Source organism: Anopheles coluzzii, chromosome 3 (genome assembly GCF_943734685.1).
Source record: "Anopheles coluzzii chromosome 3, AcolN3, whole genome shotgun sequence".
NCBI classification, from domain to species: Eukaryota; Metazoa; Arthropoda; class Insecta; order Diptera; family Culicidae; genus Anopheles; species Anopheles coluzzii.
The window spans coordinates 55,616,905-55,639,626 of NC_064671.1; the positions used below are offsets into that span (position 1 = coordinate 55,616,905).

The 22,722-nt window shown below is 42.2% G+C and overlaps 1 protein-coding gene across 3 annotated transcripts; it reads right to left on the bottom strand.

Annotated features, from left to right (window-relative positions):
- LOC120954901 (dynein beta chain, ciliary) lies at positions 1-21,915 on the bottom strand. Of its 3 annotated transcripts, none has more exons than XM_040375212.2 (28): positions 21,729-21,915; positions 19,739-19,892; positions 19,487-19,617; positions 18,957-19,412; positions 18,701-18,853; positions 18,432-18,605; positions 18,318-18,355; positions 17,735-18,250; positions 17,417-17,682; positions 15,302-17,324; positions 14,948-15,220; positions 14,223-14,252; positions 13,818-14,081; positions 13,158-13,751; positions 12,133-13,079; positions 11,870-12,071; positions 11,069-11,781; positions 9,768-10,944; positions 9,228-9,589; positions 8,897-9,053; positions 7,313-8,662; positions 7,071-7,240; positions 6,505-7,002; positions 5,763-6,444; positions 5,383-5,699; positions 3,906-5,322; positions 3,541-3,822; positions 1-3,434 (listed from the first exon to the last, which is right to left on the bottom strand). In XM_040375212.2, the coding sequence occupies exons 2-28, from the start codon at positions 19,849-19,851 to the stop codon at positions 3,273-3,275; spliced, it is 13,467 nt and encodes a 4,488-aa protein (XP_040231146.1). In that variant the 5' UTR covers positions 19,852-19,892; positions 21,729-21,915; the 3' UTR covers positions 1-3,272. The 3 variants fall into 3 exon arrangements, with proteins under 3 accessions (XP_040231146.1, XP_040231147.1, XP_049466617.1); XM_040375213.2 differs by having other exon boundaries at positions 21,725-21,915; XM_049610660.1 differs by lacking the exon at positions 14,223-14,252.
- Positions 21,916-22,722: the final 807 nt, after the last annotated feature.

Genomic DNA, 22,722 nt, shown 5'->3' on the forward strand with positions numbered 1-22,722 from the left:
TAGGAGCCCTCTAGCTCCCTGTGCGGTCCTGCATGTAGTGTCATGCGGCAGATTAATGCGTAGAGCGCTCAAGCACCTTCTTGGCGCGGCACGCGGCCAATGTTTTACTTGTCCTTGTCTCCGTCAGGAAGATCATCGATCATCGTCAGGACGGGTCAAGTTAGGTACAATACCCGACCCTAACTCGCTGCACCATCGGGTCGTTCCGAAGAGCGAAACTGAGCGAGGAGTGCGACATTGATGATGGAGTGCGACACTGATGGTAAAGTGTGGTATTGATGGTGCAGCGGAAAATACAATATGTGATCGACGAAACGTATAGCGATGCTGGGAACTGATGGTGTAGTGTGTGTTGAAAGCGTTGCGGCGTAAATCAGAGCGGGACGCTGATAGAAAAATTCCCTCAGCGGGATTGCGATAAATACGAACTAAGATACACGCGCTTGGCTCTCTGCTCTCAAGTATTGACTGGTTATTGATAATTATACCGTTATCTTTGATACAGCGTGTTATCACATCGGTTGATCGGTGAGAGTGTGTCTATATTTGGACCGTTATCGTTCGTTTGAATGAGAGTAAAGAATATGCACGTTGCAAATTGCATGTCTAGTGAATAAAGTTCTAGACAAGAGGTGAGCAAAGAGCCACATCGAATGAAAAACGGGAAAGCTCAGAGCTTTAAAGCTCAATTTAAAGATTGAAGCCCTCCGTAGTAGCTCTTGCTCTTAGAGCACAACACTAATAACGATCATGCATTTAACATGTCCACATTTTTTTTACTTATTTGAGTTCCACCTACACCTGCGCTTGTTTGATATAGCTTCGTAACCATCATGTCACCACCGGATCAGCTGATGCGATAGCGGAACATGTATGAGCAAGTGAGCCGGCGGAGTGCAGATGCTAAGATGCGTGGGGTCAATGAAGGAGAGGTGGAGGAGTGGTGGAGTGTTTTTTTGGCCAATTAATTTTATCCACCAACACAACATCACACCGGCCCGAGCTTTTTATTTATCTTGATCCCTCAAAAACCCTCACAACGGCTATCAAAAATGATCGCCAGCGAGGGAAAATCGCACCGATTTGGAGCGTTGGCGAGCTCATGAAAACAGGTTTTTGATCCCAGGAAAAGTTCCTAACGATTAACACCGTAAAAAATTGTATGATGAAATCAACATTAAATTGTTGGATAAAACAAAAATTTCAAATCGAACGAGCGAGATGGAAATAGCACAGATAAATGTCAAACAACTTTCCAATTTAAACAAACAAAGATAACAACAAAGTTTTGAATGTGTTCGTTGTAATTATTTTGAACCTACTTATTTTCAATTGCCCTACAACATGGACTGGAAGTATTGTGCGTCGAATTGTAGCTTACGATGCAGTTTTCAAACGTGGTAATTCGGATTAACATTAATATTAACATATACTAAATATTTGCTTACAAGACTTCTAGCAATCGCAGTGCATGCCTTCAAAACGTTACAGTATTGCCATACATTACTTTGATTCATATGGTTTTCAAAGGCTAGAAGGTAATTCCTTACCGGATTTGCCTCTACCGGAAATGGTTTAGAAAAATACACCTAGAAAATGTCTTGGTAAAAGCGGTGTGCCGTATTGGGGCAAAACTCGAAGTATTTTGCGTATCACATGTCTAAACATTTGTCTTTCCAACCGTTTAATTGCACTAGCTACTTTCACGAAAATATCGTTGTAAAACTTTAGTCTCGTAAAATAAGCATCGTTTGAATTTTATTTTTTATATGACAAGTGATTTGCCGCGTACGGTTTATGTACAGAGCGTGATGGTGTAAAACACAGTAAAAACTCCGTCATGTTCAAGTGTGATATATATTTATTTAGTGATTTTTCCACTAAACGTTACTTTTTCCATCGCCTCAATCTCTATGTCTGCGAAAATTTCCCTTTGCTTATGAGTTAAAAATGCAGTCACAGAGTTATACGAGAGAGAAGTCAAACAAGTGTCCTTTTTGTGGTGTTTCATTCAACAGACTATTGAATCTAACGTATTATGTTTCACGACGTCACAATCTTAGACAACCACTCATTTGGGAAAGTAGTCAATTACTGAGAAAGTATTTTTCTTTACTACATTAAGATTGTCAATAAATATGACAGATATTCGAAAGATTGTAAATAATACACAAAAAAGCTTCGACAAATATGCACAATATCATTTGCACAAACGGCAGCATGTAAAACGTTACCAAGTTAGTGTGGTATACGCATGGCTCAGTTGCGTGCTTTTGAAGATTAGAAAAATAGTCAAACTGGGTAAAAATATATAAAACAGTATATAATAAAACGCTCTTGCGAAATTCGAAGTAACACATCGATCCTAGAGCCAGTTCCGTGATACAGTCGTTAACATCCACGACTTTACAACATACCCGGCGTGGGTTTCATACGAACCATGCCCCTCCATACGTAGGACTGACTACTCTGTGTATTGAAAGGTAATAATCATAGAATTGCTCTATATAAACCTAATATTTCTAATTGATTGATGGAACACTGTAATTTTTAACAAATGTCCAGAATACTATTTCTTCATATGGAATGTAATTGTTGTTAAAATTATTTTTTTTCATCTTGAAGTTTGGTTATTAGAAGTAACTGTATAAAGTTTTATGACACTTACAAATCGTAAATTGAAAAAACGAGGCTTTAATAATGCATGAATGCGTTTGACCTGTTAGACCAATAGGTACGTCTATTAAATAAATAAATAAATTTAGAAATTTATAAATTAAAATATAATAAATTAATAAATCTAGAAATTGATAAATTAAAAAAAAAATTAATAACTTAATACATATCAATAACAAAAAAAAAAGTTCTTGAAGACGGTCAATAATTCCTCGTGTATTAAGCGAATGAAAATTTAACCGTAATGTGAAAAATAATACTCATTCATTCATGATAATAATGATTCATAATCATCATTTACTCATAATGTAGATAATGTGTTTTTTCTTCTTAGAGTCAAATATGTAAAATAAATTTTAGCTGTAATTTTAATTGTTCATAAAACTCCATATTAGACAATATATAATAATAATAAGATGTTGTTTGGTTCAGTGCTGTAGGTGCTCTAATTTATTGAGAAAGTATTAATAATTACTATTCCTAGTTATTGATTATTTATATGTCACAAAGAAAACACCAAACAATTGCTACAGGTGCAAAAAAGTACACGCAAAACCGTTTTTAAAATATAGTACAACAACAACACAATCACACAATTAAACTTGTAACAGTAAAGCAACTCCAGCGAGCGTCCATTTGGCTGGTTTGTCCTTGGTTTTAAGATTAAAGGTCCAAATGTACGTTGGGCCACGTGTCCTGGTTTTGTAGACCGGACATTCATACATGTTACGTAGATCCTGTTTGTCCTGGGTGAGTGCCTGATTGATAGAAAAAAAACACAGCAATATGAAGGTGAGAAATGTGTCTAAAAATATAATGGGAAGGGAAACAAATCGCTGCGTTACGCTTCCCTAGCAACATTACCCTAATGTTTATGACCGGCATTTGGGGATACAGTTCCTTCAATTTCGATTCCATAATAATGCTCTGCTGTACGTCCCAGCGTGCACCTTCCATAAATATACCATGAACGTACGCGCCTTCGCGAGGACCGGCAGAAAAGTCGTCCTTTTGCTTTTTGGTCACGTCACAGTGCAGGCACATCTTGTCTAGCGGTAGCTCGTTCTTACGTGCCGTCGACTGCATGATGGCTGTTAACAGTGACTGGGGATTAAAAAATCCGGCCAACCATACCGAAATGGGCAGCTGGAGAACGGGTGTGAAAAGAGGCGATCAATTGTAGGGAAGGATGGAGAGAAACATGTACGCTCAACTGACGCAGTACTTACCACAAAGTCCGCCGACCAGGTTTCGAGCTCACGCAAACGAAGTAGCAAATCTACGAACCACCCGGTGAGGCCTAACAGCGAAGGATAAGCACGAGAAGCCCATACGGCAGGCACCTGATCAAGGAAGAGAGAATTCTCCAGTTCTTCCATATCGGACGTGATGGTGAGTTCGCCCTTCATACCAAGGTCAAGTTCTTTCAAGCTTCTCTTTATCTCACCGGTAAGGTAGTTCATACGTTCGCACTCTTGAAATGCTACGATTACGTAAGGCGTGCGCTCTTCAACTTTGCCCATGATTTCCGCCATGTTAAATTCTTCCGGTAGCTTCTCCATGATTTCATCCAGCACTTGTTTCACTTTGTCTTCACGGGTAACGGTGGTGCCGGATCCCGATCCTGCGTCACGGGGCTGCATCTCAAACACCGTGCGGAAGAGGTTCTCCGACGTGGTAGTTAGGAAGCCGATTTCTGCATTAGGATGAAGCCCATAGAGATAAGGTGATTCCGGAGGCATAGCTTCGTCGATATACGCATGGTAACCGGCATAGTCAGTGTTGGGAGGTGCAGCGAATCCCGGCGCCAGGAACAGCTCTCCATCGACCAGATCTGGTTGCATCAGCTCCTCCAGATAGGTAATACACGTGCGCCGATCCCAATCGTCTGTGATATGCCCGCCGTACATGATTTCTCCGAACAGGTAGCGCAGATCCTCCCAGGGCACTTTGGTGTTAGCCTCTAGGTAGTTGTAGAGCACGGACACCGAGATGTTGAGATCACCTACATTGAAGGGATAAATTTTGTTCCATCCTTGCGGCCCAAACTTGCGTCTCTCCGCAACGACTGCGTGGAAGTAGCAGAGAGAAAACAAGATCACTTTAAATTCTGCCTCCTTGCCACACATTTCGAGTGTTTCCTGCGTAAAGTTGTCCAGAGCTTTGTGTATGTTTGCCTGCATTCCGGTTGGCGGTTCATTGGTGATTTTAATCGACGACTCCAGAATGCCCTGGGGAATGATGTGAGCCGATGCTGTAGCAGCCGGCTCCGCACTCATAAACACACGATAGTTATCGTGTGATCCTTCGGAATAAAACTCCAGCTTCTTTTCTAACGCTGGCAGCCACTTTTTAACTAGATGAATGTTTTGCAAAATAACCCAGTGACCGGAAGATGCTGCTTTGTCCATAGCGGACTCGGCTACCACTTCCTGGCCCTGACCTAGCGATACATTATAGAAGTTACCATTATCCGCCGAATAGCCCAATTGTTTCCCCAGCGTTTCCACATCCTTGAGAGGATTAACGCCGGGAGACAGGATGAAGAATATCGGTGTCGAAGGGCTGGTTTCTTCGAACGATTTGGCAAACTCCATCGTTCGATTCTCCACGTATCTTGCTCCGAGTTTTTCCTCAATGAAATCTCTGAAAGTAGCAAATTACCCAAAATAAGATCAAAAGCATGTCTACTGTGTCGGTACTTACGTCATGGCATAGGTCATGCGATCTGGACGCAAAGCGCGCATCATACACAAGCGCTGAAGTGCAGTTTTGTTCTTCCACTCTTGGGGGAACTTTTCCTTTTCCGGACATTCCGATTCGATGAGTTTTTTCCATCGCTTGGAGGATGTTTCAATGTCACGATCGAGATTTCTAAATTCATCCTTTGATGCCAAACTGCAAATCCCTCCCCAGGCAGTATTTGTAAGAAAATCCACCGGCGATGTCACATGCGGTTTGATCGGAAAACGCAGCAGGAAGTCCAACTCAGCTGGGGTAATTTCTTCGTTTATCAATAGAATCTGTAAGCGAATGTGAAGGAAGCTAGTGGATACATGCATCGAGTAACTCTATATTTGGCTCACCTGAAATGTCATCTGGGACATGAAAATCAACTTGTCACATTCGAACAACCCGCGCGTAGTGTACTGAAACACTGAGAAGGAAATGCAATCGATCAAATTTCGCACACGCATTGGCACTTCCTCCGCTGAGTCCGCTTTTGAAATAGCCTTTTGAAACACAACACTGAATGCTTTGAGCGAAAACTGGTAAATGGGATTGATGGTGTTCAGATCATTTAGAATGAAGTACAACAAGCTGGCCCGGGCCGCTGCCGGTCGGTAGTGTTCACGCGCTTCGTCGATCTCCTTGGAGGTGACTTTGGCTTCAGACACTTTCTCCTCAATTTCTGCTGCGGTCTTCTTGGTCGTCTCGAGATTTTCCACCAGCGCAGTGTCGCCAAGAATGTTACCGCCGGCCGATGACAAACGCGATAGCAAATCGTCCTCAAGCCGTTTGAGCATAATTTTAAAGTCATTCTGTTGCTTGGTTAGATCTGCCTTCAATTCTTCCAGGTCAGGTCGTTCGGCCTTAACCACCTCTGCCAACAGCTGATCCTCTAGGCCGTCTCTGGTGACGGTAAAGTTGATCAAAGTAGTTTGCGCTTGCATCTCCGGCTTGTAATGCGGATTAGCCAATTTAGTGTGCAGGATAAGTCTAAATTTGTGATTGTACTCGACCTCTTTGTCTCCGATTTTGATCGCTCTGTAATTTAAGACAAACTTGAACTTAAATCGGTTTCGTAGTTTAGTTGAAATGGCTTACCGTCCCTTTTTGATGAGATTGCGTCCAAGCAAAGAGTCCAGCACTGGATCAACATTTTCGCTGATGTTTTCAATCAATACCGTACTGCCTTTGGCAAGCGCCTTTTCTAGCACCTCCAGGTATCCCTTCGAACCTAAGCGTATAACTTTCAACACATCGCCATACTTTTGCTTGATCCATTTGATACCCTGTAACTGTGGATCGATCATCAATGGCCAGCGGTCCGAGTTGCTCAATATAGTGGCGTTTTCAATCGACATCCGATCGCTTGGGAGTCCTTCATTTTGCCATGTAGCAATTTGTGTGTCATCAGTGAGCAAACGCAACGGATCAAGACTGTCGGTAATGGGAACGGGTGGTTCCAGTGCTCGCAAGAACGGGAGCCACATCTTATTCATCATGTCCAGTCGGAATTGCTTGGTGAAACAACCGACATAGGAAATAAAGGCCGTTACGAGTAAAATGTCTCCCGGGAGCGTAGTGGCTTGTTGCATGAACCTGTTATTTGGGAGAAAAAGTAATCACTCACTACATGTTATGCCAAACAAGTAGTATTTAAGGCTTACTCTGCAACTGCTTCAGCCCAACGAACATTTTCACTAGCCAACCCTCCGACAAGCCGGTTAGCTAGCTGGATAGTGGCTTGCGTGGCATCGGCTTCCTGCTGACAGCGTAATTTATCAGCAGTTGCTTTCTCGAAGTCGGCTGTTAGTTTTGCCAGTTGCTCCTCGAGGGACTGTACAGAAAAGAATAGGAAAAAAAGTAACAAAACAGTGGCGATGCATCTTTCCGGTGCGGTGATACTTACAGCAACTTTTCTCTTAATGTTGGCCAATTTTTCCTGTGAAGCCGTAAGCTCAGCGTTCGCAGCCGCCAAAGCTCGCCGCTTTGGCTCCACGTCGCAATAAACGTCGTAAAATTTGATAATGTTGATAACCCAGGCACAAAGGCCGGCTGCAGCAGCAGATTTGGAACGTACAAAGTCGGGCTCAAACTCGGAATCTTTTAAATACGGCTGAATAGCCTTTATGATTTCCGGATGTATATGTTCCTTATCGTAGTTGATCAACGCATCTAAGAACGTATCAACCTTAGCCATCGTTATTTTTGCTGCTTTCCAGCTCCGATCCTTAGGGATTTTCCCATTTGGTGCCAACAATACCATGACAGCGGCGGTGACATTCGTCACCACACCCGGCGGGGAACCGAACGATTTCAGCTCAGTCAGGTTGGCCTTGTTGAGCGTGTTTAAGGCTTCCTGAGCTGCTAGCAAAGCTGGTTCAGCTTTGACTAAATCTTCCTCACAATCACGTTGCTTTTTGGCGACCTCTTCAGCGATGATAGCCACCTTCTGTTCCTCTTCGTCAGCGATCGCTTTCTCCGTCTGCACCTTTTCCGTCTCTATGCCGACAATTTCGATCAAGGCGTCGGCTGCATCATTTTTTTCTTTCAACTCAATCTCCTGGACGGCCAACTTCTGCTTGAGGGCCGCCACTTGGTCAGCGGTGTTTCTTAGCTTCTCCAAACCATTCTCCAGACGTTCAACTTTTTTGCGCAACTCGCCATGCTTTTCCTTCAGCAGTTTGTCGTACAGGCTGATCTGCTCCAGGTATGACTTGGGCGTGGTATAGTTGTACCGTCGCTCGTTCTGAAGATAGACCTTCGACATCGAATTGACGGAGGTATGTACGTACGCCATGAAGCGTGCAATCGAATCCCTACACTCAACAGGTAAAACTGTCAACTCCTGTAAGAACCTCAACGACACCGACATTAGGGCTTCTTGTGGCCATTCGTGGAACCAGTTGATCTGAGTGCACGTGATGATGGCGGGGAATTTGCGTGAACGTACACGGAGCGTGACTCCGACCGGCGAGAAGCAAAGCACCACTTTCAGCTGTCGTCGCACGCGATCGATGAAGAACTTCCAGCAGTTTTCGCGCGAATCCACCAATCCAGCACCCTTGACTTCGTTTCGCACGCCGGATATGATGTTTTCTACCTCGTCGTCCGGGAACAGATCCGGTATCTCACCCGAAGAAAGCAAATCATTGATTATGACTAGGAAGATCTCGTTCGATATCTGTGCGTCTGTCATGAGGAACATAATGCCGACATTTTTCATTCCTGCTTTCAGATACAGTCCGGACAGCTCGTTCTGGAAAGAATCCGGGAAGGAAAGAGCAAACAGGATGATGCATGTTAAACTGTTGTGAAAATAAAAACAACAAAGAACTTCCTTTGATAGCACTGCAGTACAGGTTCAAACGGGACAAATGTCCAAAAACCAAAACGCCCGTTATCTGAAATCGCGGTTTTTTTACCAACTGCTTCGTTTTGCTTTATCAAAAGGAAGTTGGGGTAGCTGTAGGATTAGTAGATTTTAGCAAACCTTTAAATCGAGGACACTGTAGCCTTTTTTTAGTTGAATTTGAGCAACTTCCAAACTGGAGATGAAGGCGGCCAATCGACTCAGGGATTGTTTGCCACTGCCACCAACACCAACCAGCAGGGCGCTACCTCTAGGCGACTCCAATATTCGGTTGATTCTGGGTATGAGAATAAAATCGTTATAGCCTGTGGGTTGATGTGAATGGGTTCTAAAAGCTCATGCTGCTGTGTGAGTAGGTAAAGGAGCTGCCCGGAACATAAACGGTGATGCCGATCCTATACTCCCATTACCGCTTCACACACATTCGTGTAATTCGCCAAGTATAGCCTACCTGCACACGTGCATCATGGCGTCTTCAAAGAGCACCAAGTTCATGGCCGAAATGAGATCGTTGTACGACATCATCGCTTCCTGCAGAAGCTTAGTCAGCACGCCCCAGTCGGTAATGGGCATGTACTTAGGTTCACCAATACCGCCAGCAAAGTGGCAGTAAATATTGGGCTTATCGAAGACGATCGATTCGTCGATCTCTTCGAAGGATTTTTTAACGAGATCGTTTTGCATTTTGGTGAAACTGTCAATATCCTTGTCGTCTAGCAATTTGTCGCCATACACGCGTTGGGTCTCATGAAGCCACAGTCGGATGAAATCGCTCGACGAAACCAAACAATCATTGGTGCTAAATAGCAGCCCCTATGATAGGATGAGCCAGAAAGGAGAGAATCCGTGTTCCAAGGCAGTTGCAGCGAATGGAAGGTAGGCGTTGTGGGGGAAAGAAATAATTCCAAAAAAATCAGTTCGATCGTTTGCTCGTGCTCCCGCGCAAGATAGTAATCAGCGGACGAATGCATGAGCAATCCAGTATTCTAACCTGAAAGACGTTCGTCAAGTCGCGCAGATTGAAGACATAGTGAAACTTGATGGCCGTCGGTAAAAACACTTGTGCCACTTTAGTGTGTAATGCCAAACTTGCTGCGACAATATTTTGTGATATTTTCGTGACGGCTATGTTGAACTTCTGCTCAGCATTCGTAAAATGCTGAACCAAAATCGAATGATAGATCGTTGTAACGGCGTCGGAACCGGGGAAGCTGACCGCGAACACGCAAAAGTGTCGCTGCAGCCGGGGATTGATGGTGAAACTGCCGGAAGTAGGGTTCATGCAGGACACGTACTGGCAATTGTGAATGTCTTTAAGCGTTAGCTTGTTCCGATCGTACCAATGGTTGTAGTCGAGATGTTGTCGAATCAGCGTGTGCGGCTGGACAGTGCCGTAAGCGTCTACTTCCGGCATGTTCATATCGTCGATGAAGTAAATTAGAGTCTTGCTACCGGGCGGACCATAGTTCCGTCCAGCTTTCTTCTCCAATGGTTTCTCCATCACTTTCTGCAGCATCTCCGAGGAGGTGTAAAAATTGAACGGAATGTTCGCAATGGCGTAGTTCTCCGAGAGGCTGCCAAGCTTCTCGTTCACCACGACGGTCTTCCCGCAGCCGGCAATGCCAACGAGCATCACCGGATGCGCCCTGTCCATAAGCAGGTCGAGGAAGAAACGCAATCGAATTGACTCGGAGGTATGCACCAGAACCGCCTGTAAGGGCTGATCACAGTCCATCTCGAACTTGGGTAGAATCTCCGTCCAGGGGGTCCACTGTTTCGTTTCCGTGTCGATGAAGTAATCGAACACGGTTCCATTCGGTGGGAACTTGACGGTTTTGAACTCGTTCACCCACCATTTGCTAAACTCGATGCGGTAATCAATGGCCGCATCCTGAAACATAGCCGAACCGAATGCCCAAACGCACGAGAACACAAAATATAGGTCATGCCACTCCTTGGGACAATCTGCTGGAGTATTGGTTGGTATCAGTAAACACTCCAATAAGTGACACAGCATTTGTATGTGGGCCATCTCGGCAACGGGTGTGATTTTTTTGAAGCGCGTTCGAATATTGTCCAGGCACGCTGGGATGTACTTGTCGAAGAGAATGACCAGGTTGGATTTTTCCGCAGGAATGGTCCTCGTTTCAATCCAACTTGTAACATACCTGAAAGTACACATGTATAGTACACTCGTTTTAGTACGCCGGTACTATCGATCGGGGGATGTAGCAAGGGAGGCTGCACAGCCCCCGAACTACAGCCGGCCTACTAAAAGCATTTAGTTCTCACGGATTCCATCCAAGATCCTGTGGGTTAATGTAGAGAATGCCCGCTCTCGATACCGTGGCCGGGGTGGCGGTGCGAAGGTTTGAAATTTCAAAGATCAACCGCATGTAGGGTGTGAGCGCAATGCGCTCGTTCGAGGCAAGCGTCAGCACCTTGTTGTCGTCCATAACCGTATTGAGACTCTCGATCCACATGGGATCAATATCACCGTCCAAGATGATCCATTTAGGATTGTCCCCACTGAGCGATGCCTGGTCACGCATAATGACCGAAAACAAGCCATCCTTCCATTCGCGCGTTGCGGGATTAATGATACCGAACAGTTCGTCATTCGTTACTGCCTTTGGATTAAGATCGTTGAATAGTGGTTTTTTCTTAACATTTTGGTAAGTTTTGTAGAGTGTCTTCCAAACTTGTGTCTTGCCCGTGCCCGCATTGCCGACAATAAAGACGGAATGGCGGACTTCTAACAGTTCTTCCAGCTGAACAACCTTCAGTATGAAATTATCTTCCGGCTGTAAGGCCAAATCTAGCGTAGCCTGTTTGACGGTTTTCTCAAATTCCAAATCGCGCTTTCTTGGTACGTCCAGCGCTGGGAACAGATCACCGATCAAACCCATAAATACAGGCATATCGTCAGTCACGATTTTGGGAATGTTGAAGTCACGAAGAGCTCGCATCAGCACTTCCTCCTCCGGTCGACCAGGATCACCGCGCTAAAAGTATAGACGTAGTAGAACGATTAAACATGGCCATGAGGCTGTTGATTGCACATAGTAGTGTAGAATGCAAAACATTACTTACTTTCAAGGAACCAGCAACCACTAGAACAGATTTGATTGCACGTAGACCCCAATCGTAATGATCCTGCTTGGAGAGTAACTCTTTGCACAGCGTGTACAGCGTGATAAACTTCCGTGCTAGTACTCTGGCATCTTGGAAACCTTCAGCAACCAACATAATTTCGCAGATAAGCTCGAAATCAGGGACAACCATAGCACATGGGCTGAAAAATTATGTACAACAAAATAGCTTACAATTTCAACTTACCACACTGCAAAACTTACCGAAACAGGGCTTTTAAATTTTCCGGCAGCTCAGTTCGTCCAGCATAACCTGGGTTCATGGTAATAAAGATACCAACGGTTGGAACGCAGGCAATGAACTCTCCCATAAAGTCAAACTTGGACTTTTTGTCCCGAATGGCATCCTGCACGGATTTCACCTGTACCGCAACGACAGATAACACTTCCACCGAAATTCGGTTGAATTCATCGAAACAACCCCAGGCACCGGTTTGGGCTAGTCCTTTGTAGATGTTTCCGCACGATTTGTAGTCCATCTGCTCGGAGCAGTTGAACACGTACACCATGATTCCAAGAGCTCGTCCAAGATCCTTGGTAGTTTCCGTTTTCCCCGTACCAGCAGGGCCAGCTGGACCACCTCCCATTACCAGATGCAGCGACTGGGTCAACGTAATGTAGCAACGATCGGTCAACGGGGTGATCACTAAACGTGGAGTATTGCCCAGATATTCGTGGCTGTAGCAGAACTGTGCATCACAAATGTTAGCGAAACAATCTTTTTCCATGTCGTCCCAACGGTGTCGCAGCTGCGATTGCCACTGAAACGCGGACGCAAATTCCACCTTTGATTGAATCAGCTTGCTAACAACGTCCCGTGAATGGACGTCGATGGTGCAGATGGTCATAATTTTTTGCCGATCGCCTCTCGTAAGCTCCCCGAGCAAGAGCGTAATGAGTGTGCTGAGTTGAGAGATTTGCTTCTTGTAGTAATCCTTGATAGCATTATCGTATCCTTCCTCGAGCCGGCTGAAGGCAATGTTTACTTCCGTTGACCACCAGATTTGTGTGCCACACAGCGATACCTGGGCTGGGTAATCGAACAACCAGTGCTCGCGTTGCTTTTCTTCATAAGCTACCACGGCTTCTGCAATATAGTTGCGCAATGATGTTCTCATCGCGATCTGGATTCGATTTAGCCACACTTCCACCTAGAAAATACATATACATATACCCAAACCAATGGTTAAGTAAGGTAAGTAAATGTACACAGCCGTATATGCACTTACAGCTCCCGTGCAGTTACAGAACTCGAAAAATTTAACATATTCAGTATCTTTTGCAATCATTCCCAATGCTTTCTTGCTGTGACCATCATCATTGGGCTCTAGCTTGAGCTTAGCTATCGAATCGAACAATTTGGTCAAATGTTTGCACACGACTTCCGGTCGATTACCGTTGCTAAGAATGTCCAACAGATCGGCAGCTGACACAAAATAAAATCGGGGAAAGTAAAGTCGCTTCGTTTCCAGGTACTCGGCCAGCGCTTTCTCGCACAATGCCAGCTGACTCTGTAGGTTGTCCAGTTTGTCGACCAATCCCTCCCGGTTGGTAGCATGAATGACGTTGGAGTTTTTAGCCATCTCCTCCATCATTATCTTAAACTCTGCGTCGATATTGTCGAAACGTTCTGAATCGACTGGTAGTTGCATTCGAATGTCATCCGAGCTCATGAAGATTGATTCGAGATGGGCCCAGGTACGCTGTACCTCAAACCATACCGTAATGACTTGATCAGCGGTTGTTAACTTCTTCTGCCACTCGGACACCTCCTCTAAGAAGTGTGCAATGAATTTAGATGTAATTAAATTCTGTAGCACAACCTGCGTATCATAAGATATTAGTTAATAGCCAAAAGTCTGGAAGCAACATATAAATGAGATCATTACCTGATTTTCCTCTAGCGTTTCGATCAACTCCTCGGATGCTTTTAGCAAGGTGGAACCGGTTCGAAGATGAGTTTCGTATTCAAATTCCATCATTTTGGTGTTTGGACTACCATTCCACACAGAATGTAGGTCGCGTAGAATTTTTTCCATCGACATTTCTTTTACAGCCTTGTCGACGATATTTTTCACCTCTTCTTCACATTCGTGTAGATTCAATGCTAGCAGATCAGAAAGGGTTGTGTTTTTGTCCATGATGAATGTTACCTGTCGTGTGTAAGTTGAGTTCAAGTGTACAATTATATCAGTGGATTTATTAGCAACGGCGGGCAATACAGTTGCATTAATATAACACAGAATAAAGTAAGACAGCTTTTGGAAGCTTATATACATCGCTAAGAAACTTACTGTAATTTCAGGTGGAAGATTTGCTAAACTCTGGAATACAAGCAACGATATGTACAGAACAATTAATATTTGTGTATATACAGGGTACACATTTTGACATTTGTGTAATGTGGCTGGATTAGCGGAAAGGTAAATAGTGTAACACCGTTATTTACAAAGCAATCCTGAATAATTAGTACATACTCACATTCAAGGTTGAAATAAAAAATAGAAACATTGAATCACAGTAAAATAATCAAAATTAGAAACGCGAATCGCTTGGAAATTGCTTCATAGCGGTGCAGTTGTGCGAGCATAATCGGTGTTTCAATCAAAAGCGAACTACGAGTGTTTGTGCTGTGAGCAAAAATGGTACCAATTTTTAGCACAGCAATCAGCAACCATGCAGTGGTAAGTAGTAAAGGTGTTATGGTTTCGCTTTGCATGCTTTTTTTTAGTTCATGATCGGTATAACCTTCGATCAGCACATTGTAATAAAGAGCCTGTAGACGTTTCAATTTTCTATTATTAGATTTATGATCTTTTACGATACGGTAACGGCATGTATCAACATTATGATTTGAATGTGGTTGACTTTTGATTGAAACATCGCACTTGGCTCGCTTGGTGAAAAGGAAAAGAACACACAAATGGTTTAAAATGCAATTTCAAAGTAAATAATAAAACCCATTGATCGGTATCAAACAATTGACGACATTTTTTCCATAGTGAATTGTAGTAGTAACCTTTGTGGAGGACATCAGTTGATTCCAATGCCGCTCACGGATGGCGGGATTTTGCAGCTCGCCGACGGCACGCAACGAAGTAAGCATGTTCTTGACCGTCGATTCAAGTGTAATGTATGTATCCCAGGGGCGCATTTCCTTGTCGAGGAGGCGAATATCCTTGGCAAACTTTTTGCACTCAATGTCCATGTTTTCCACGTCCACCTTACGCCAAGGAGTCGTTTTCCAATCCTCGATACTGGTACGGACGATAAATACATAATCCCACAATTGCTGTAGGTGAGGGTGGAGAATAAAGGGGTGAAGTTGGCAGCGATTGGCAACAACAAGCGTAATGATTTTAATTTCACCCACCTTGAGCATTTTCATTTCCTTGCGGCATTGGCGCAGCAACTTAAACTCTGGTACAGATACTTCAAACAAACTACCCGATTCCTGTATGTCTGACATATCTTTTTCCAACCGATTGACATCGCCATCGATACGATCGAGAAGAATGTACGGTTCTAGGCAATCATATTTGAAAAATTCATATGTACGAAACACATCACGAAAAACGGTAATATGAACATCGAACATGGCAATCCGATTTCGTATGCCGACGACCTCATTAGCTTGCAGTGGCGCTACCTGCTGCTTGACGGTGAGTGCAATTTTCTTCGTGTTAGCCCACTGCTCCGGCAGTTCCTGAAGGTACACGTTAACCTCTTCTGGAATATCCATATCATAGTACTTGAGCAGCTCGATGGTGTCTTTCATCGGTTCAAACATTTCATCCGTAGTTGCAGTTCGCTCCTTTACGTGCAATAAATAGGCCATGATGTTAACCAATCCTTCATAGTCACCTTCTTTCACGATCTGAAGCAGCCCTTCGTCTGCCTTGCGAATAAAGTTGCCAAGATCGGTGAGGCTATGGGTAACGTTGTTTACCAAATGTTCTTTGAACATGTTGCCCCACTTGCGCACGATATTCATCAGAGACTGCCGGAAAGGACGCACGTCCACTTGAAACCATGAGTTAAATATTTGGAAAGATTCAATTTTTTCTATTTCCTGGTAGAGGGACTCGTAGTGATCAATTTGCTCTCGGAAGGCTTCAATTGTTGGCGGGCACGGCTTGGGCGCATCCGGATCTTTATTGATGATCAGCTCAATCTCATCCGCTTCCAACTGGCGGCCATACGCGAGGAATGTTTCCATGCTGTACTCGCGATCCTCCAGCCAGAGATAGGAGTAGCGCTCAAAGTCTCCGCAAAACTCGGCTGCTTCTTGTATTACTTTATCAACGCCTTGCAAAATTTCCACTTTCATCTCCTGTATATCGTTGTTCTTAGTGATGATCTGTTCGTACGTTTTGTTGGCCGTTTTAAGCAAACGCGGAATCAGCGAAGACATGTACGTTATATCGTTAACTAGCCCAGCTAGCAGTGCAGTAAAACCATTAACATCATTTGGATTCAGTGAAGGTACAAACACTAGTTGGGGCTCTAGTAGCTCTAGGCGTGATTCAAACAGCGGTGCAAGATTGTTACCTACGTCCATATTTTCGGCCAGATAGCCAATGCTAATGCCAATCATGAAGAGTAAATTTTCGTACACTATGTTATCGACAAATTTCACATATTCAACCCAGTTGGGATCTTCCTGGTTATCCTCCATTCCGAACAATTTCAAGTTCATGTCAAGCAGCTGATGAACCTTGACTGCCGCCGCCTCCAATTCTGCGTAGCGTTTAGTTTTACGATCGTTACGCTCCTCTAAGCACAGCACCGTGTCCTTCTTAGAGTCTTTCCGCTCAAACAAAGGTAGCTTTGCCCAGGCAGACATGGTGGTACGAATATCCTGTAAATTGTTTTGAATGCTTTGCATTCGCTTTTGCAACTGCTCGACCGGGTCGCGTATTTGCATCATGTAGTCTTGAATGTCTTCCGAGTTCCAGGTAAGTTCGTGAATCGCCCGCTCCAACAGAGCATCGATGTGTTCGATTTCACCCTTGATCAACTCTAGTTCAACTTTGGTGCAATTTTTACGTATTTTGTTATACCAATCGACGGTCTTTTCCAGGTTAAGCGTGTAGGAGCGATAGATTTCACTTCTGTCCGAAAACTCAAGGCCTCTCGGTGGGATGTCTTCCTTTTCCATTAGCCGTAGGTAATGCACTTCCCTCAGGATAGCGAACAGCTGTGGGCTAAAGTTAAGCAGAAGCTCGGGAGAGTTTTTCTTCCGTATAATCAATGGCGTGTCTAGATGTGCTTCTATAGTTTCAGGCACCTCCTTTGCCCAGCCATCGAAAATGGATCGTTCAAACTCTTTCAGCTTAGCAATCAGCACATCAAAACGAGCAATCAGCGCTGCACCTTCGTCGGATTGCACGACTCTGCAGAGGAAAGGAAGATGGGTGTCAAAAATAAAAAGCAGATATGAATATAATGTATCTTTCACTGTACGAATTATAGGCATTAGACTTACGGATGCTGCAATGTTTGGAATTGTTTGATGGGGGAAGTGATCCGATTCGTGAGCTGCAACACCCAACGAAGAGCAGCAGTAACCGGCGGTGCACTACGATCAACGAAAATGTATCCTTCTTTGCGGTAGTGTTCCATCTGCTGAGCAAAAATATTTTCACATGTGCTGAGCTCTTCATCAATCATTACCAAAATTTGTCTGTATTTGTTGGTGAACTCTTCTTTAATTTTTGGTCGATCCAACACAGTTCCAACGATGCTAATTAGCTGCAAAAAGAAGCAATGTTGCATTTGGAACGTAATAATTTTACCAACTTACCTTAAATACACTTTCCAAGTTGTGACAATCGTCAAAAGCTTGGCATAGGATTGCAGCAAGCTTGAGATCAAGCTCAAGGATACGATCCTGGAACTTGAGAAAATCTTCCTTGAACGTTGGATCGTCGGGATCGAGAACGTCATAGGTTTTCGAAGCAAATAGTGAAAAACACTGATTGAACTCAACAGATACACCTGTAATTCGCGCACTTAACGCCCGTCCTTTAAGTCCACCGATTTCAACTTTCTCTAGTTTGAGAAATTCAATGACGGTATTGAAAAACCATTGAATGGTGAATAATCGATCAAGGAAAGCATTATACCGTTCGAACACGGCATTAGGATGGAATGTCCAGTTTACCACGGGACGTTCTTGAAAGAAGGGAGCAATGTTGTCCTTATATTCATCGTATACTGTGCGAAAATATTTAAGAATTTGTATCGACAGGGATATTCTCTGCATGGCTTCGTCGATATCAGTATGAAAGATAGAGGATGGGTCCAAAAAGCGTTTGGCCTATAAGAGATGCAAATGAAATAGTCAAAATAGTCGCGCCATCGAATCGAAGCGACATTTATCTTACCTGTTGTATGATTAAATTACATATTTGACGAAGGAGTACTGTTTTGGAATAAAATAATAGAAAATGTCTTGACACTGCTCAAGACACTGCTTACCAATTGCTAGTAGAACTTACCAATCAATTTTGCGGAATGACAATAGTATAGAGAATTAGACCAAATCAAACAAACGACGTGCAGCAGTGGTTTTAACAAAACTTTGCACTCTGAAAACTCGGTGTCTTCCAGTTGCTGGAAGTGTCTCGTGAGAGGGTTTAAATAAAGTGTTATATCACGTGCTTCAGCCAAAGCTATACAAGAAAGAACGACAGCAAAGTAGAGGATGTAATAAAAAAAAAGAAATATACTTTAGAAAGTAGACACCAGTACGCTATACAGGACTAACCTGTTACAACGTTCTTGAAGAGTGTTTTAAAGCAGGGATAGTATGCACTATCTGTGTATTCTAGAATTAGTGCCATGCTGCGAATACGTTCGTGGCGTAGTTGCTCGTAAATGTATGTAAGATTTTTAAGACGATTGTTCCAAAAGTTTATTTCTGTAATGTATAAATATTATACGCAAAGGGGATGTAAAATTGTTTGGGAGAAGTTTTTTTTTTCTGTAATAAATGCATGTAATTTATGTAAAAGTAATATTACCGACAGAGGGAACAGGATTTTGACCGCCATTGAATGCATTTGCACTAGACTCCAGCATGACATCATTTACTTGTGTGGCCCATTTAATAACAACACCTTCGATTGCGCTCTTCAGATAAAGATTAATCGAACATTCAGAGTTGACAACCAGTTCTTTGGCCGTCTGCACACATTTATCAACTCCCACGGGCATTGGTAGAACGGTCTGTCCACTAACTTGACCCTGAACTTGATAAACCGTGCTCTTAAGACTGTGAACTTGCTTTTGTACGTCTTGTGCTACCATTTCAGGCCATCCGAGGTGGTTGTCTGAGTTCGAAAGAAGGGGAACAAAAACTTCATCGACCAGACAGGACAGCTGGTCGATGGTTCGCGTAGCAAGATCACCAACAACCAGCACATCTTTGCAGCCATCGCGAGGCACATCAATTGGGTTCTTCTTAACAAAGTAAACACCTGTAAAAATGAATCAAAATCGTTGGTATTGCAAAGTTATACGTTATTGCCATAAATAGCATGGTGAAGTTTACCTTTATTTTTAAGTTGTTGTATTGGAAAACTCACAAGTGGAATCAACTGTGCAGATGGTGTAAGAATAATAATCATAACGACAGTCTGTGCATTGTCAAAAAACTCTTTCAGAACTGCCTTGTGTTCCTCTCTGCACAGAATAATCAGACAGGTGGCAAAAGGGGAAAATGGCAAAGAAAGAAAGAAAATAATTAATTGAAACGATTTAGAAACTGTTTGCTTCAAATTGTTGGGAAAAGCACTATCCGTACAGTGTAACTAATCTGTGCCATTTTTCTGGTTTCAACTTGAGCGTTTTTTGCACAAACGATCCCAGGAACTCAAATCGTGGATCAGAGTTGCTACTTCCTCCGGCTCCTTCCATGATTGTAGGTGTTGGTGTGTAATGTTTTTATATTTGAAGCTCTATACAACATGAAACGAAAGGAAATCGAAAACCTTCTTATTATACATGTTTAAATCATCCAACAGTAAAACTTGTAATTTTGTGAGTTTTCAATGACTGCAATTTGTGGGTATGTGTGATTTTTTAAATGTTTTTAACAAGCACGCTTACACACTTCACTTTATATCTATTGTAGTTCCACTGTCGACGATTACACATAATTTTTAATTTTGGCCGTAAGATACAAAGATAACGAATGATAAAACGAAGCACATAAAAACAAACTGATTGTACACTTATGCCCAACAATTGTAATTCACATCCTGAGCATCTTTGGCTATTTTTTTAGTTGAGCGAGTGTTTTTATTCTTAGCTTTTTCCGTCGGTTTGCATAAATTATATCATAGTTTCATGGTCGTAATAAGTTTATTGAAACAGAACGCTTTGAATTGAATTTATTAATTGTTAATAATAATTATTAAAACAAATTAATTATTTTAAATATTTAATTAAACTTGAAGTTTAATGTGTGAAACATATTATTAAGGATGTTCTGATCGATTGGAAAAAAGAAAAAAGAAAGAAAAGTAATGTGTACTTTCAAATCATAAATAGAATACAATATAAAACAAAAACAAAAACACAAAAACAATATAAAAAAAACTTTGCAGCTTTTTGTTAAAATTAGCATAGAAAAGTTTTTACCTAAAATCAAGCCAAAGAGGAAAAAAACCCCTCTTGTTCCTGAAAAATATCATAATACTACGATAACCTGGTTAATGCACGACGCTTTAATTGTACACAACGCAAATTCCATTTATTTTCTGCTTTAAGTAACACATTGCTCCTCAGCCCGCTGTATGTATCCGAGAGATTGGATGATGATTAGCTCAACGATCCATTAAAGTCACGAATTTGATTAAATCGAGTCAACAAAATGGAGCAGTTGGATTTTTGTAGCATAGTTTCGTACAAACTTGTTGCTGGTCAAATTTTTCTGTTGCGTGTTTTGTCTTAGTTTCAGGGTTAATAGAACGCCCCGCTCCGTGTGCTGGTACGTTTAAGCTTTGAAAAATTTCGACACGCGATCTGGCAATAACGTGATCTAAGCCACGAGCTACGGCTGTATATCTTTGTTGGCGCGGCAAAAAAGGGTATTCGTTAGTTTTGTTTGTTGGTGAGCACCAAGCACCATACCAACGATAAACGGTGAACAAAAGTCGTAAGGATCATAGTCACATTATGGAGAAGTATAATATTAGCATAGCGGATTGGAAACATCGCCATTAAGGGCACGCTGCATAATTTTGACACGCTAGATTGTTTGTCAGTTGAGTCGCTAACGAATCTTCCAAAAGAACTGCTATAAATATTTCAATCGATAAGTTTTCCGGTTAGTATGTCTTTGGTAAAACTATTACGGCGCAATAGTTTTGGCCAAGTTGATTGAGACTGATGTTTCGAATTGAATGGTTAAGAATACGTAAAACCCAGTTATTGGAACCATATATTGCACTGCACTGTTAATCCTTTGCATTTTATTCATTGTAAATAATTAATTTCACACAATATTTTATTCTTATTGATAAAACGTGTTTTATTTGATTAGTAGTTTATGCATTTCGAATATGTTTAATTTTTGCACAATATGTAACTTTATACACTTTATTTTGAAATATGGTTTTGAGCCATACATTTTTCTATAAGAACTTAATTACTTGATGATATCAGTTACAAAAATATGAACTGTATTTTTTTTGTATCAGCGTAACAACCATCAGGTCTTATCACTTCGCCACAATTTGGTTATAGGTTTAAAAAACTGATATTTGATTTATTTGTTAATGCTTACACACTTTTCAAGATTTTTTTATAGTAAAACCGTGAAGAGGGTTTTGTGCACTACGATTTAAAGATATGAACAAAAACTTTAGAGATATCACACACTAATGACACATTTATATATATAAATAGTTTAAAATAACAAATCTTCCTTCAGACACCCGCGCGCGAAGGTTTTAGTCTATGCGAGTGGAATTCTGGTAGCCGACTGATCAGATCGAATGCTTCAGGTTAAAGCTTTGCAATAGATATAGGAGGCTATGCTCACTGATACATTTATATACACCTTACCCATCTTCCCTCGCCTGTAAACTTCATGCAAAGTGACACGAGACATGATAGCTATTCTTTGTGTCACCAGCAAAGCATGGTGAGCTTCGTGGCCGAGGCTTTTATAAATAAATTCGTAACTAAGATACTGATATTGTTTTGTTGATAGAGCCCAACATTATCTAGGGAAAGTGAGATAGTCGAGGAATGGAATCGTCAACCGATGCGAATTGTTTGGTTGGTTAGTTTGGCCTCTGCACCTTGTTTTTGATATCGTAAAAGCTTTACGTACTGTTTAGAAGCGGTTGTTAGGTCGATCGTGGCCTAGAGAAGGGTTTCTCACTGTCAGTTTAAATTCTTGACATATTTCAATAAAGTTCCTGTTTCTAGGTTGGTTTGTTGCAAGCAATTGCATTCGGTATAGAGCGACACGAAAGCGAATTACAAAACGGTGTGCAGTGGTTGCTTTCAAAGGCCAATATGCTCATTCATGCCTGAAGCTGTGTGCAAATTTTTGCGTCTGAATGAATTGTGATACCTTTTGAAAAGCTTTGAACGGCTTAGGTAGTCCAATTTGTAAATGGCATAAAGCATATTAAACAGTAGGAATTTACACCATCTGCAAAAATATTTCGAATTTTGCTATTACAAAATTGCAATACGTTGTGAGCCAACGTTTAAATTACGATGTTTAATGGTAAGGATGTGTTTTTATTTATTGTAAACCTTAACTATCTA